Here is a 12,865-nt window from a genome sequence, read left to right on the forward strand (position 1 = left end):
GTGAATTAATTACCTATTCAAAAGAGTAATGCTTATAGTGGTGATTGCAGGAGTCCCAGTGAGGGCTCTGATACGTGGGTGAGGACCCAGGAGCAGAGACTGAGAAGCATATGACTTGATTGATGGGCTGTGGAGGGAAGGGAAAGGAGGAGTCAGGCAAGAGTCCCTGGTTTCTGGCTTGTACAGTTGGGTAGCTTGTGATGCCATTCCCCAGTAATGGGAATTTGGGGAGAAGACAAGAAAAAGTGAGTTCCTTTCTTTACTTGTATTTGAGGATATACAGCAGGTCATTTGAGTATATGAGACTGAGGTGGAACAGCAGCCCATGTTTAGGTTGTAACTGAAGTCAGGAAGTCGAAAGGATTGTCAGAGAGGGGAGGATCAAGTGAGAAGAGGATGCAGTTGAGCACCAGTATTAAGAAGTAGCCACAGAGATAGGAGAAGACCCAGAAGAGTAGAATCTCAGAAGTTATAGGTGGAAGGGGAGACGGGGGATAAAAAAAAAAAAAAAAAAAAGAAGGAAAGAAAAAGAAAAAAAAGAATGGGTGAATATTTTTTTGGTAGGAAGGCTTCCCTGGCCACCTTTCTAAAATAGCACATTCCACTCCTGTCACTGGCTACTTTAGTATTCTTAGCACGAACCACCACCTATTTGATTATTTATTTATCCCCCTGCTTCCCTAATCTAATGTAAGCTCCATGAGGGCAGGGAACTTTGTTTTATTTACTGGTTGTATCCCTAGTGTCTGCCCCCATGATAGGCCGTTATTCAGTGTTGTAGAATGAATGAATGAGTTCCCTGATAGGTCCCTCTTCCTTGCCTTTCCCATATCCATCTCCAAGTCCTACATATTTTATATTTTAAGCATTTCTAAAACACTTCGTTTCCACTGCCATCTCCCTGATTCAAATGATCATAATCTCTTGCCTAGACCAGGGATCAGCAAATGACGGCCCACAAGCCAAATATGGGCTGCTGCCTATTTTGGTAAATACAGTTTTATTGGAACACAGACAAATCGATTTGTTTATCTGCTGTCTATGACTGATTTCATGCTACTAAAAGAACGGAGCTGAGTCACTGTGACAGAAAGTCGCAAAGCCAAAACAATTTTCTATGTGGCCCTTTACAGAAAAGTTTGCCATCCCCTACCTAGTAGATGCTAGTAGCCCCTGCAGTGCAATGAGCAGAACTGTGACCTAGCCGTTCATTCTGGCTTGCCTGGAGAATGAGCTAGCGGTGGCTGGGTTTTCCCCCTTTTCTTAGAGGAAGGGGCGGCACCCAAGCTCAGTCTCATTGAACTGATACCTTCTTCACCCCAACAGTGGAGATTGTAACATTCCGTGGACAGCTGGCATTCCCAGACTCCAATAAACTAGTGGTATCCCAAATTCAAACTGTCTATTGCTCAGCAGCTTGTGTATTCCTCCATTGACAAGACTGCCTCTTCACCCTTGCCCGATACAAAGGGGAACTAGACGGTGAATATATGTTCTTACAGAGACCAAACACTGCTCTGGCCCTCAGCTTGCCTCTCCATGTGATGACAGGAGAATGAAGGGTCTGTGCCTTCCCTTTTTTAGCTGTCCTGGCCCTATACATTTTTGTTTTCCAAAACAAAGCCCATTACTTAACCCATACAACGTGGCTTTGTGGAATTCACACAGGAGGTTGGTGACTCTCAGACTGGATCCATCTTTCATGCCAATGAGGACCCCAAAGAGACATACCATAACTCAACAGCCTCCTAACTGACGTCCCTGAATCCACATTGATTCTCTTCCAATTTATTCACCCTGCAGCCAGAGTGGGTCTTTCTAAACAAACCTTTCTTGTCTCCCATTCCCCTCCTTCCCCCATACAACCCAACTTACAACACTTTAATGGCTTCCCGTTGGTCTTAAAATGGAACAAAATCTTTAACATGGCTTAGGAATTCCCAGTTTGGGCTCCTGCCTTTCTCTCCAGGCTTATCTGCCACTCTTCTTTCCTCCATGATCTCCAGCCAAACATTTCCCCAGTCCCTTGTAAACTTGTTCTTTCCTGCTCCTGGACACTTCCTGTTCCCTCCCAAATGCTTTGCTTTGCCTAATTAACACCTATTCTTCAGTCTCAGTCAAATGTAACTTCAGTGCTGTTTTAACAGCATCTTGAAATTTAGTTGAAATTTTACATTTATGATGATTTGGTTACTGTCTGTTCCCCACGAGACCGTAAGATCCATATGTCTCTTTTTGGTCATTAGTTGCCTAGTTTATAGTGCCTGGCATAAAGAGGCTACACAATGAAATTGGTTGAACACATTTTTAAGTATAATGTAGAAAGGAGCCAGGCCCCAAAGACACATATTGTATGATTATATTTACTCGTGTATGAAATGTCCAGAACAGGCAAATCTGTAGAGACAGAACATAGGTTAGTGGTTGCTTGGAGTTGGGCTGAGAAGGGGACTTGACTGCAAACTGGCTTGATTTTATTGCAGTGTTAATGTTCTAAAATTACACTCAGTAAGTTTACTAAAAATCATTGTATCGTACATTTAAAACGGGTAAATGTACATTTTATGGTATGTAAATTACACCTCAATAAAGTTTTTAAAAAATATATTAGTTGAATAAATGAAAAACTAGTTATTCTTGGAAATGAGACTTGCATCTTGGGTTAAATGTGTGTCCATGTTTCTGGACTTTGTATTTTATATCACTCACATGCCTTGTATATTGTTCATGGGCATGTTTTAATACCTGGCAGTACATGTCAGCCCCTATTAGTATTCTTTTAAATATATTTCCTGGATTTTTCTTACTCCTTGATTTGAAATAATTAGGCTTGGCATGTTACAAAGTTCCAGGTGCCTCTATGTACCTTTGAGTTAGCAGAAATAAGTACAAGGAAGTTCCAATATGACATATGCCCGCTAAAATCAGATCTGGGATGCCTCGGGAGCACATATGCTAGGGAGCAAGTGTCCTTAATACAGAAGGACATTTGTAACACTGAGCTAGATAGTTCATGACTGCTCTGGATTTGCTCTGATTTCAGAAATAAAATGCAATGCTATTGGGATGGGAGAGGTTTTAAAGCTGATCTGAATTTTTTGACTAATAACTTTAGCCCAAATATCCCCAGAAACAACAGTTTAATACCTGTCCAATCACTAGCTCTCTGATCTTGCTGAGCCCTTCCCAATGGACTTGTCTCTATTTCAGTTTGTGTTTACCTGGAAGCAGACCTGAATAAGGATGTTAGTGCAGGTAGATTGTCTGGGAGGAAACAGCAGTGAGGGGGTGGAGAGTGAGACAGGAAATGAAGAAATGATAATAGAAAGCAATTTTCACTGTGGGCAATCCTAATGAGGAACCATGTAGAATGCGCCTAAGACTGGAACATTTATCAGCTGATTCTTGACCTGGGGGTATTAACTCCCCTTTGCTCCTGAGGGGCTTCCAGGGCTCTGGAGAAAGCCCTGAGGCAGAAAAGCACAGCCTGCGACCTGCTTGAATTGGGACTTGTCCAGCTGCCTATCACTGTCCATCACAGCTGAGCTGAAATCAGAGGTTCTCCAAGGGGTGTGACTCACGCCAGCGTCAGACAAGAGGGTAAACAGCATCTTTCAAATGAAACTCCATAGACAACTGGGCATTCGATGTCATAACATACAATTTCCAGTGCAATTTCATATAAACAGTGTTTTTTATTAGTGAAATACTGCATTGCTTTAAGGGTAGAAATAAACATGTCAAGAATCACATGAAATGAACCAATTGTACAAGCTACATGAAGAGTATTTTGGTCAATATTTTAATAGCCACAAGCAATTACCTACAGTAATAATGCTCAGAGGGCCAAGTATAAAGGTCACCTTTTGCGGAACTCATATCTCCAGCAATTTAAATAAAAAATTAGTTTCCCTAAAGTAAAAACCCCAATAGGGGTGAGTTGTATCATACTGGTTCCACTATATCGTTAGTGAGGAAATAAAACCTAGTGGGAAAAGCCTGGAGCTAAAAGTGGCAAAGCCCACTTCCTGCCCTGTGTTCAATTCCCAATTTTCAACTCCCTGAGAGAAGTGAAGTAACCTCTCTCTGGTTTGCCCCTAAGTTGAGCATCACAGTGCTGGACTTCGGTGTTCTGTGACTGCGGCAACCATAAAGACTTTAGGGGCATTTCCAGGATAATGGCTCCCAGAGAGTGAACAGGAGGAATAATTCGTTATTTCCAACCTAAAACTATTTTTCTTAACGAATCTATAATCTTGATTGCAGTTGATGGGTTGGCCACAGACTTCTCAGAAGGAAAATATTAAACATGATGTTAAGCCAAGTAACTATTAAGATTCATATGCTAGTAATATGCTTTTGGTCTCCCTGCCTGTGTGGGCTTCAGTCTAAAGGTACACATCATTACCTGTTATCATTCAATTAAAAATTTCCTCCTCACAGATGATTATATCCCAATAATAGGATGAACCAATGAGTACGCTCTGGCTTATAAGTTTTATCAGTGTGGAAAAGTGCATATAAATATGCAAATTACCTAGTTAAATATTGATAAATTCAAAAAATCTAGACATTTGGTATTATTGAAGACAAAATATTTTCAACTTAGCTTTTCACATTTTGCTTATTTGGGGTATCTATAAGTTCTACCTTAATTTATAGAGATGTTGAGAGTTTAAAGAATTGCCCTTTCAAGCAGAGAAACATATCACATATTGCTTAAGTAGACAGAAGGAAAATTGGGGCAAGTAAACTAAAGCAAGTTATTACCCCCAAACAGGAATATTTGGAAAACCCGTGGCTTTTTTTCTTCATTAGTTGACATTGAAATCCAATTTTAAACAAAAAGTCCTGTAGAATGATTCAGTTGTTAAGAAATTCTATGTGCACTTTGCCAGATAACTGTATACGTTTCTCAATCAAAAGTGAGTACTGAATTTTGAGAATAAAAAAAAATATGCCCTTAAATATGTTTGAGTTCTATGACATATGATGGTTCCCAGTCCTCCGACTTAGCTTACACTGAAAGCCAAGAGGTCTTCTGAAGAGCGGTGGCCCGACTTTTGTCCCAGTGGACCTTTCTTAAAAGCATGTTCTGTGCAATATTTTAAAACACTCATTCTGTCAGCAAGATAACAGTCACAGGAAGTATAGGATACATTTTTCTCTAGTCAGTAAGTGATAGTGAGGCACAAAACATTGAAACGAACGGAATTTGAGGAAAGAACAATTTATAAAAGCAATTTCAAAGTTACCAAAAAGACTGCCTCAGAAAAAAATGTCTCTTTAGTGTAGTCAGACTTCCTGAAATGTATGTGCAACTTAGGTTGTGGATGGATTTCCTATATTCATAAACAATTTTACAAATAATCACAACAGTATTATAATTAATACAGTATCATATTTGACAAGGGTGATTGGGGGTGGAATATCAGTTACTGACAACATTCTCCCAGGAGCACCTTTCCACATCAAGATCATTTCGACTAAAAAAGTAACAAACTATCTCAGAACTAGCATTTACTTCTACTCTATATGAAATATCTGTACTTGTGCTCACCAACATTATCTATGCATTCTTTCGACTCAAAAGTACAAGTAAAAAATCCTCAGGTGCTTATCGCTATTAACCCATGGTTACCTCACCCCACCCAACCCCTTCCTTCCTTGATTCCTATCCAGTATGCAAGTAGTCAGAAGGCCGACTTCTTTTCCTGGAGGAATTATGAATTGACGATTAGCATGAAATGCAACATATAACTTTTTAAGAGGAAATTAGATGCATTTGAATGATGTACTGAATGAGGCTACCGTTGTACCCTGGGTTCCGAACTCTTATTTACTCCTGGTTTTGGGTGAAATGAATGGAGGAATACAACAAAAAATGGTATGTATGTATTTTGAGTACAAAGTTTGGTGAATGAAGCATATCGAATAAGGTTAGCCAAAGTAGCAGTAACAAGTGATGCAGAGATATTATAACCACAACAGTGGTCACAAAATTCTGGAGCTACCAGCACCCAACAACCAACAATTGTACTGTACAAGAGTTTATTAAATACTTGCTAGACATGAAAAACAAGACAATTGGTCAGGGACCACAGGATTTTGTAAAGCCTAATGGCGAACATGTCCTTTAACCTCCAGTCAGAACGTTCTCATCACTTGCCAGCTCTGGGTCTTCTCCCTCCTCTCCTAACAGACAACAAGCCTGTGAGGACACGGCCGGTTTCCCCACGTCGTGGTTCAGGTCAAGATGACACAACACGGTTCCTTCACTAGACTCAGGCCATGGTTAGGTTCGTATGAGAGGTGCTCTTTCATCTGCAGTTCCCTGTGAAAGAGGACAGTGAATTTCGGTGTTCATGTCAGAAACTTCTGCCCATGTGAAAAGAGGGATGGGGTGGTAGAGGGAGGGGGAAGAATAAGCTGAGAGGAAGTCCCACTCACCTCTGTGTTCCCTTGGCCTGTTTCTTCTTGCGCTTCCTTTAACATTCAGCCCTAACCCTTTCAAGGAGGCCTGCTCTGACCACCCCACCTGGATCCTGGAGCAATCCCCTTCCTTGTATTCACCCAGAAGATAACCCTCATCACACTCTATTGAATTTGCCTTCTTCTTGGCTTGACACCTACCCAGAGAACAATGTCTTTGAAATGGTGGTGGGTGCTCAGTAATTGTTTGCTTGCTGACTAGTGAAGATGGTTAATTGTAGGAGTAGTGATAACATTTACACGGGCTTTCATCTGTGCTTATGAAAATCTCGGTGACTGTCCAATGTCAGACTGGAGGTAAGATCCACAGGTAGAAATGGCAAAGCAGTTTCCTTACATCTAATTTGTGCTAATGTGATGAGCATAGGTTAAGACACATAATAGAACACGGAAGATAGGGAAATCTAGGCTAATATGATTCAGATGGTTTTAACCTGTTTCATTTCATATTTCTATGTGTCTAAAATACTTAGTTGAGACAGCTAGGAGCAAAAAAACCAAAACAAACAAAAACACAAAAACAATCTTTGTTGCAAAAAGGGAAGCTGCTGAAAATTTAAGAAAGGCTCTTATAGAAAAGGCTCATTAAAAGTAGTTAGACCCCTGGGTTGGCCTGCTGGTCACTTAGGGAGGTCCAGCTAACTCTGTTTATTCCATCTATTTGGGGTTGTTCCTATCCCTCTAGGAAAGTAACTACAACCCTGCGTTAATCATTTATTATGCAATGATCACTCAGTGGTAGGTATTTTCCGATAATATATCAGGGACTCTTTCCAAGCAGGTTTCTGGTTGCCTTGCTCTATAATCTTATGGCTGTTTTATCATGTAACTAATGTTTGAGTTCGTACTAACTGCTAACACTGGGCCAAGTGCTTTATATTTACTACATCATCTAATCTTCATGAAAAACTCCTGGGGGGCGCCGGGAGAGGAGTATTATCCCATTTTACAAATGAAGAAACTGAGGTGCAGTTTCTAGGGTTGTACAGCTATTACGTGGCAGAACCTGGATTTGAACCCAGGCAGTCTGACACCAGGTGCTTGGCTGTTATACATTTTTCCTCTTCTTTCAGATTATTTTTAAATACATTAAGCTTACTCCCAGAGATCCATTCTCATCAAGACAGCCCCAAGCATTGGACAGTACCGTTTTATCACTCCTTCTTTGACAAACTTCCCTTGCTTCTCATTTGGTCCAGCAGTCATATAACCATGAAATCACTGTGCCCAGCATAAAACCGCAGAACCCACCCTAATGAGCCAGCTGACAGCCCCTCAATGAAGACCAGTTGAATTTTTCAGGCAAAGTTACCCACTAAGAAAGAAATTCCTTCAGTCACTGCTCACCTCATCCATAGATCTCTGTCCTCGGCATGCAAGCCAGGTGAAGACCAAACCGAAGAACACACCCAGTGCCATGACAATGTAAGGTATGTTGGTGACGATCAAAGTAGTGTTAACCACAGACTTCAGTCGACTTGCAGTCTCTTTATCAATGAGAACACTCTAGAAGGGGCAAGAAAATAGTATTGCCTTGATTACTAAATATCCGGTGTGTAAAGTTTTTTTTTTTTTTTTCTTCTGTATCTTTCTTCCAAATCATTAAACCCAGTTTGGGTATGTCCGTCTGTTAGCAAACCAGAGATACTGAAAATCAATTTATAAATTAGAATAACTAGAGGGGGCATTTATTCATTAACAGCTTCCCTTTTCTCCTGAAGACAAGTTTTACTCTCAAAATAGGTTGGAAGGAGGACGGAAAAAGTATTCAGAAATACTGAGATAGTATCATCTTGTTTTGTATCAGACAACTTCAATTCATTCTTCAAATTCCAACTCAGCCTAACCTCCTTCCGGTTTTCTCTGGTCACCTCTGGCCTGGTTAAAGGCCCTTTTTCTGTGCTTCCAGCTCACTTTCCGAAATCCTCCATCATTGTCTTCTCATTCTGCATTGTAACTCTCTCTTTACATGTTGGTCTCCTTGTGACTGTGAGGGCTTCGAAGGCAATCATTTTGTTTCAGTCACCTCAACACTGGGTATAGCACCCTGCACATAGTGGGTGTTCAATTAATGTCAGTAGATTAAATGAATGAAACACTGTAAAAATGGTATGTGGAAAGTATAATTTCTCTCTTGGTTACATCTATACTAATCAGAGGTCTCAACAGAAAGTGTTCAGGGGAAGACTTGCGGCTAACCAGAGTTCCAGAGGGTATTCTAACTAAGGAAATGTTCTAGAATAACACTTTCTGTCTGAAGGGCAAAGGTATTATCACCTTAAACTGTCATGGGTGAGGTATCTAAAAAGCTTAATTACATAAAAATTATTAGCAACAAATGGGACTTTGTGCTTAATTCAGGCAATTGGATTGCCTGGATTGCACTGGATTGAGGCAGAGGTTGGGGACCTAGGGTTGGTTTTTCCAATAATTGGCTAAGGCCCATCAAGGTCAGAGTCTCCTCCTCTGGAAGAAAGGAGTGGGAGTGCAACCTCCAAAGTCAGTTTCAGGTCTCTCTGGACTCAATAGGGTCTTTAACAACAACAACAAAAAATCAAAGCAAAAGTTCGAGTGAAGGGTACTTCAAATATGCCGCGACGATGAACATAAACTGGCAGAGCAGGGCCATTCCTCATTTTCAAAAAGCCCTGCTTTCATGCCCCTCCCTGAAAATAATAATGACGACCCAAGATCAACTACAATATAGGTCTTCTAAATTGGTAAACATTGTCTGAATTTTTCCTATAAAACAATGAGCGCCTTCTCTTAGCAATGTAATCATAAACTCTTCAAAAGTTTATAAATGTGGCTACCAATATAATGCTAAATAAAGAAAAAAAGATATAAAGCTGTGTCTACAATATGGTCTCAACTATGTAATATCAAAACCAGAAAAATACTGAGGCAACATAAGCAGATGTCAATCGCATTTCTCTCTAAGTGATAAGCTCATCAGTGGTTCTTTTTAAATATTTTTTTTAGTTTCCTAAGAGTTCTATAAAAAACACATGTTAGTTTTACAAACTATAAACCATTAAATTGGCTTTTTTTTTTTTTACAAAGTTGCTATCAGAAAAAATTTTATAACACATTGTTGAGGAAAATAAAACAAGTTAAAAACATGTCAGTCTGGCTCTGGTTTTGTAAAAAATGACTTTAATATTCCTTCTTCTTGCTAATCTTTGTTACTAAATTTTATACAAAGAACACATATTTTTATGGAAAAGAGAAAAATAATATAAACTTTAAAAAATGATGCTGTTAAAAACAAAAGCCAGCCAATTGAGAATTTATCGAGGGAGAAAACCCAAGCAATTTTCCCCTCAAAATTGCTGGAAGAGACAGGGAAACTGAGGACACAAAACTACAGTAAATGTGATATGTGATTCAGAAAATAACTTATCGCAGGTGTTAAATAGGGAATATTTTCTGAACTTTCAAAATATACTTTTATTTAAGAAATTTCAATTTACACCTAATATTTAGACATAAATTTCCGTAGGCACACAGTGAAAGAAATATTTCTTCAGGGAAACTCCTTTTGTTTGAAATAAGACAGGATCTGTTTCCTGTAATTCATGATATATGTGTATTTACCAGTAAGTAGAAAAAACTCTATGCTATGAAGGCTGAAGCCACCATGTATCCCTGAAATTAATAGGCATGTATCACATTTTTTAAAACCATTTCTTTAACCACCTCAAACAAATTTTCATTAATGTTGTCAGTTATTTTAATTTTACTCTTTTCCTTCTCCTCAACTAAGGAACAGTAAAATTATGACATTTTACAAACTGGCAGGGTTTCAAAAAGGAGGAGACACAAAGAAAGGTTTAATTGGACATCTCTCTGAGAGTTGGCTGTTTATTCTGTTTCAGCCGTGTCTGACATTGCTTCGCTGACCTTTGCATTTTGTGCCTTACATAACTGGCTTCTCAGAAGGGAGTTTCACCCAAACATGTTTGTGAGAAAGGAAATTTCTTTCTGACATTTTCAAATCTCAGTCATAGGTGGCTTCACGCAAACACATAAATTTTCTGAGGACAAACAGGGTTTTGCAAACCACCTTTCCCCCTTTCTCACATCTTAAATGACACATAGCTACAAAAGCAGATATCATAATGAAAGATTCCCAAGCTTCCACAAGTAAAACATACTGGTGGCTCTCTCTTAGGACTCACCTCATTGACATGCATCACCGGGAAAACCATGGTTCTAATGTTTCCCGTTTCACTACAAAGACAAAAGATGAGATCATTTTATAGACATCCTCATTGTGATGGCACACTGGTCTGGAGAGAAAATTTTATATGAAAATTCCAACACACTTATATCATTGAATTACTTGAAACTCATGCAGACTTCTTAGTTATCTTTGCAAACATATCAATCAGAAGTTAGATTCCAATCTGTCAGTCTAGAAATTCCAAGTGTTGCACGTTTATGTAAACTGTTTTTAACAAAATACAAGATGCTGAAAACAAATTCACCCAGGTGATTAGTATTCTCCAAAGAGTTATCAGCCGGGAGGCTGTGGAGGGCAGAACAATGTTGCCTGTTCTCAGAAGGTTTTGTAACCAGGCCGCTAAGTATTCTCTTCACAAGAGTCCGGAGCAATCACTTACTGAGCATTTACCATGTACCAGCTCTGTCTGGTGTTTTGGAGACATCATCTCATTTAATTCCTACAGCAGTCCCATGCAGTAGTTATTACTGTCCCAGGTTTAAGACGAGGAATTTATGGCTCACAGTAATATGCCCAAGACCAACATGAGCAAGTGATGGAGCCAAGACAATAATTCCATTTTGATTCTACAGCTCTAGATCTTAACTAGTAAAGTATACTGTTACACAAGTGACAAAATGCATTCTTGCCAAACGCATTTGCTTCCTAGGAAGATCCATGACATGTGGGGTTCAATCTGGCAAGTTCAATGGGAGAATCAACCAAGTTTTATAGATGGATAGATGATAGATACATACATACATACATACATACATACATACGTACATAGATAAAAAAAGTAGACACATATGCTGTATAGTTTTACATCCTGTTTTTCATTCAACATTAAATCATAAGCATTTCCTCATATCCCAACAAGTCCCACTGAAAAGTTTGAGCAGGAGACTGTATTTAGGAATTCTAATTAAACAGTGGTTTCTAGATGGAGTGTGGGGAGGAAAGGCTGGACTCAAGAGACCATTTTAACTATCCAAGTGGAGCTTGTGGCTGGCCCGGCCGGGCAGTGGGAAAGAAAGAAAGGGAGACAACCAGACTTAAGATGAGGGAAAAGCTAAGTGGAGTGAGTAAGAGCAGATCCTGTAGCCTTCTAGCTTTGTGAGGAGTTATTTAACCTCTCTGGGTCTCATTTGGCTCATTTGTGAAATGAGGATAACACAGGGTTATTGTAAGGAACAAATGAGTTTAATGTATGCCAAGTACTTAGAACAATGCCTGATCCATGGAAAGCACTACCTCTATATTTGGTAAGGTAAAACAGATACATTCCAAGACCAAAGTAACCTAAGAAAATGCTGGTCATGCCTATCCCTGAAAGTTAATGTAGCAAAACTGCCCTTTGCCTCGGTAGAAAGAAGCAAAACTTACATGAAGTCATCTAGTTTTTCAACATAAACGTTGATTTGGAACCTCTTGGCGGCTCTTAGGATAACACCAGTCAACTGCAAATCAGAGAAGTGGAAAGAAAACATTATTAAAACCACAAACACACTTTTCTTTTCAATAGAGCACCAACCATTTCTGTGTGGTTTTGATAAACAGAGTGACCACTACCATGTTTGATATGCACAGCGGGACAAAGGAAAACTGACCCCAGAACAGAATGAGAACTGTGGGTTATTTTAGGCGCCTGGTGGGTCAATATTTCTCAAACTTTAATGTGCATGTGAGGTTTTGTTAAAATGCAAATTCTGATTCAGTAGGTCTGGGGGGGCCTGAAATTGGGTATTTCTAACAAGCTCCCAGGATGCTGTCACTTTGAAAAGCAAAGCCCTAGATGACCCAGGCTGATGGGAGATCCAAAAGATACCCTGTCAAGAGGACAGTGGTCACTGCCAGAAAATGGTACCCAAGTATGGTCAAGGCCCACCCAGCAGGAAAAGCAGTTACTGTCATCTTCCCCGTGCACGAAGGTTATAGGACTGAGGCCTCACCCTTGGTAACAAGCACCTGCTAACAGTCCGGTTGATGAAAAAGAACTTACTGATGGCTAAGAGAGAAAAGGGAAAAAAAACCGCACCTGATCTTATCCACAAAAAAATAAGACCACGATTTCTCAGATACAAATGCAGTGAGTGTAGCTAAGCGTGAAGTCCCCAGACACTGCTGTGCTAAAAGAATGTTTTTGCT

General features: G+C 39.7%; 1 protein-coding gene across 1 annotated transcript in view; it reads right to left on the minus strand.

Annotated features, from left to right (window-relative positions):
• Positions 1-3,675: 3,675 nt before the first annotated feature.
• SCARB2 (scavenger receptor class B member 2) overlaps positions 3,676-12,865 on the minus strand; it is a 61,173-nt gene continuing 51,983 nt past the window's right edge. The window contains exons 9-12 of the mRNA XM_081053904.1: positions 12,104-12,177; positions 10,674-10,725; positions 7,840-7,998; positions 3,676-6,334 (exon numbers count right to left, since the gene is read on the minus strand). Coding sequence (XP_080910030.1) covers positions 6,296-6,334; positions 7,840-7,998; positions 10,674-10,725; positions 12,104-12,177 — 324 coding nt within the window. The 3' untranslated portion in view covers positions 3,676-6,295. The remainder of the gene's footprint in view (positions 6,335-7,839; positions 7,999-10,673; positions 10,726-12,103; positions 12,178-12,865) is intronic.

Source organism: Rhinolophus hipposideros, assembly GCF_964194185.1.
Source record: "Rhinolophus hipposideros genome assembly, chromosome: 1".
NCBI lineage: Eukaryota > Metazoa > Chordata > Mammalia > Chiroptera > Rhinolophidae > Rhinolophus > Rhinolophus hipposideros.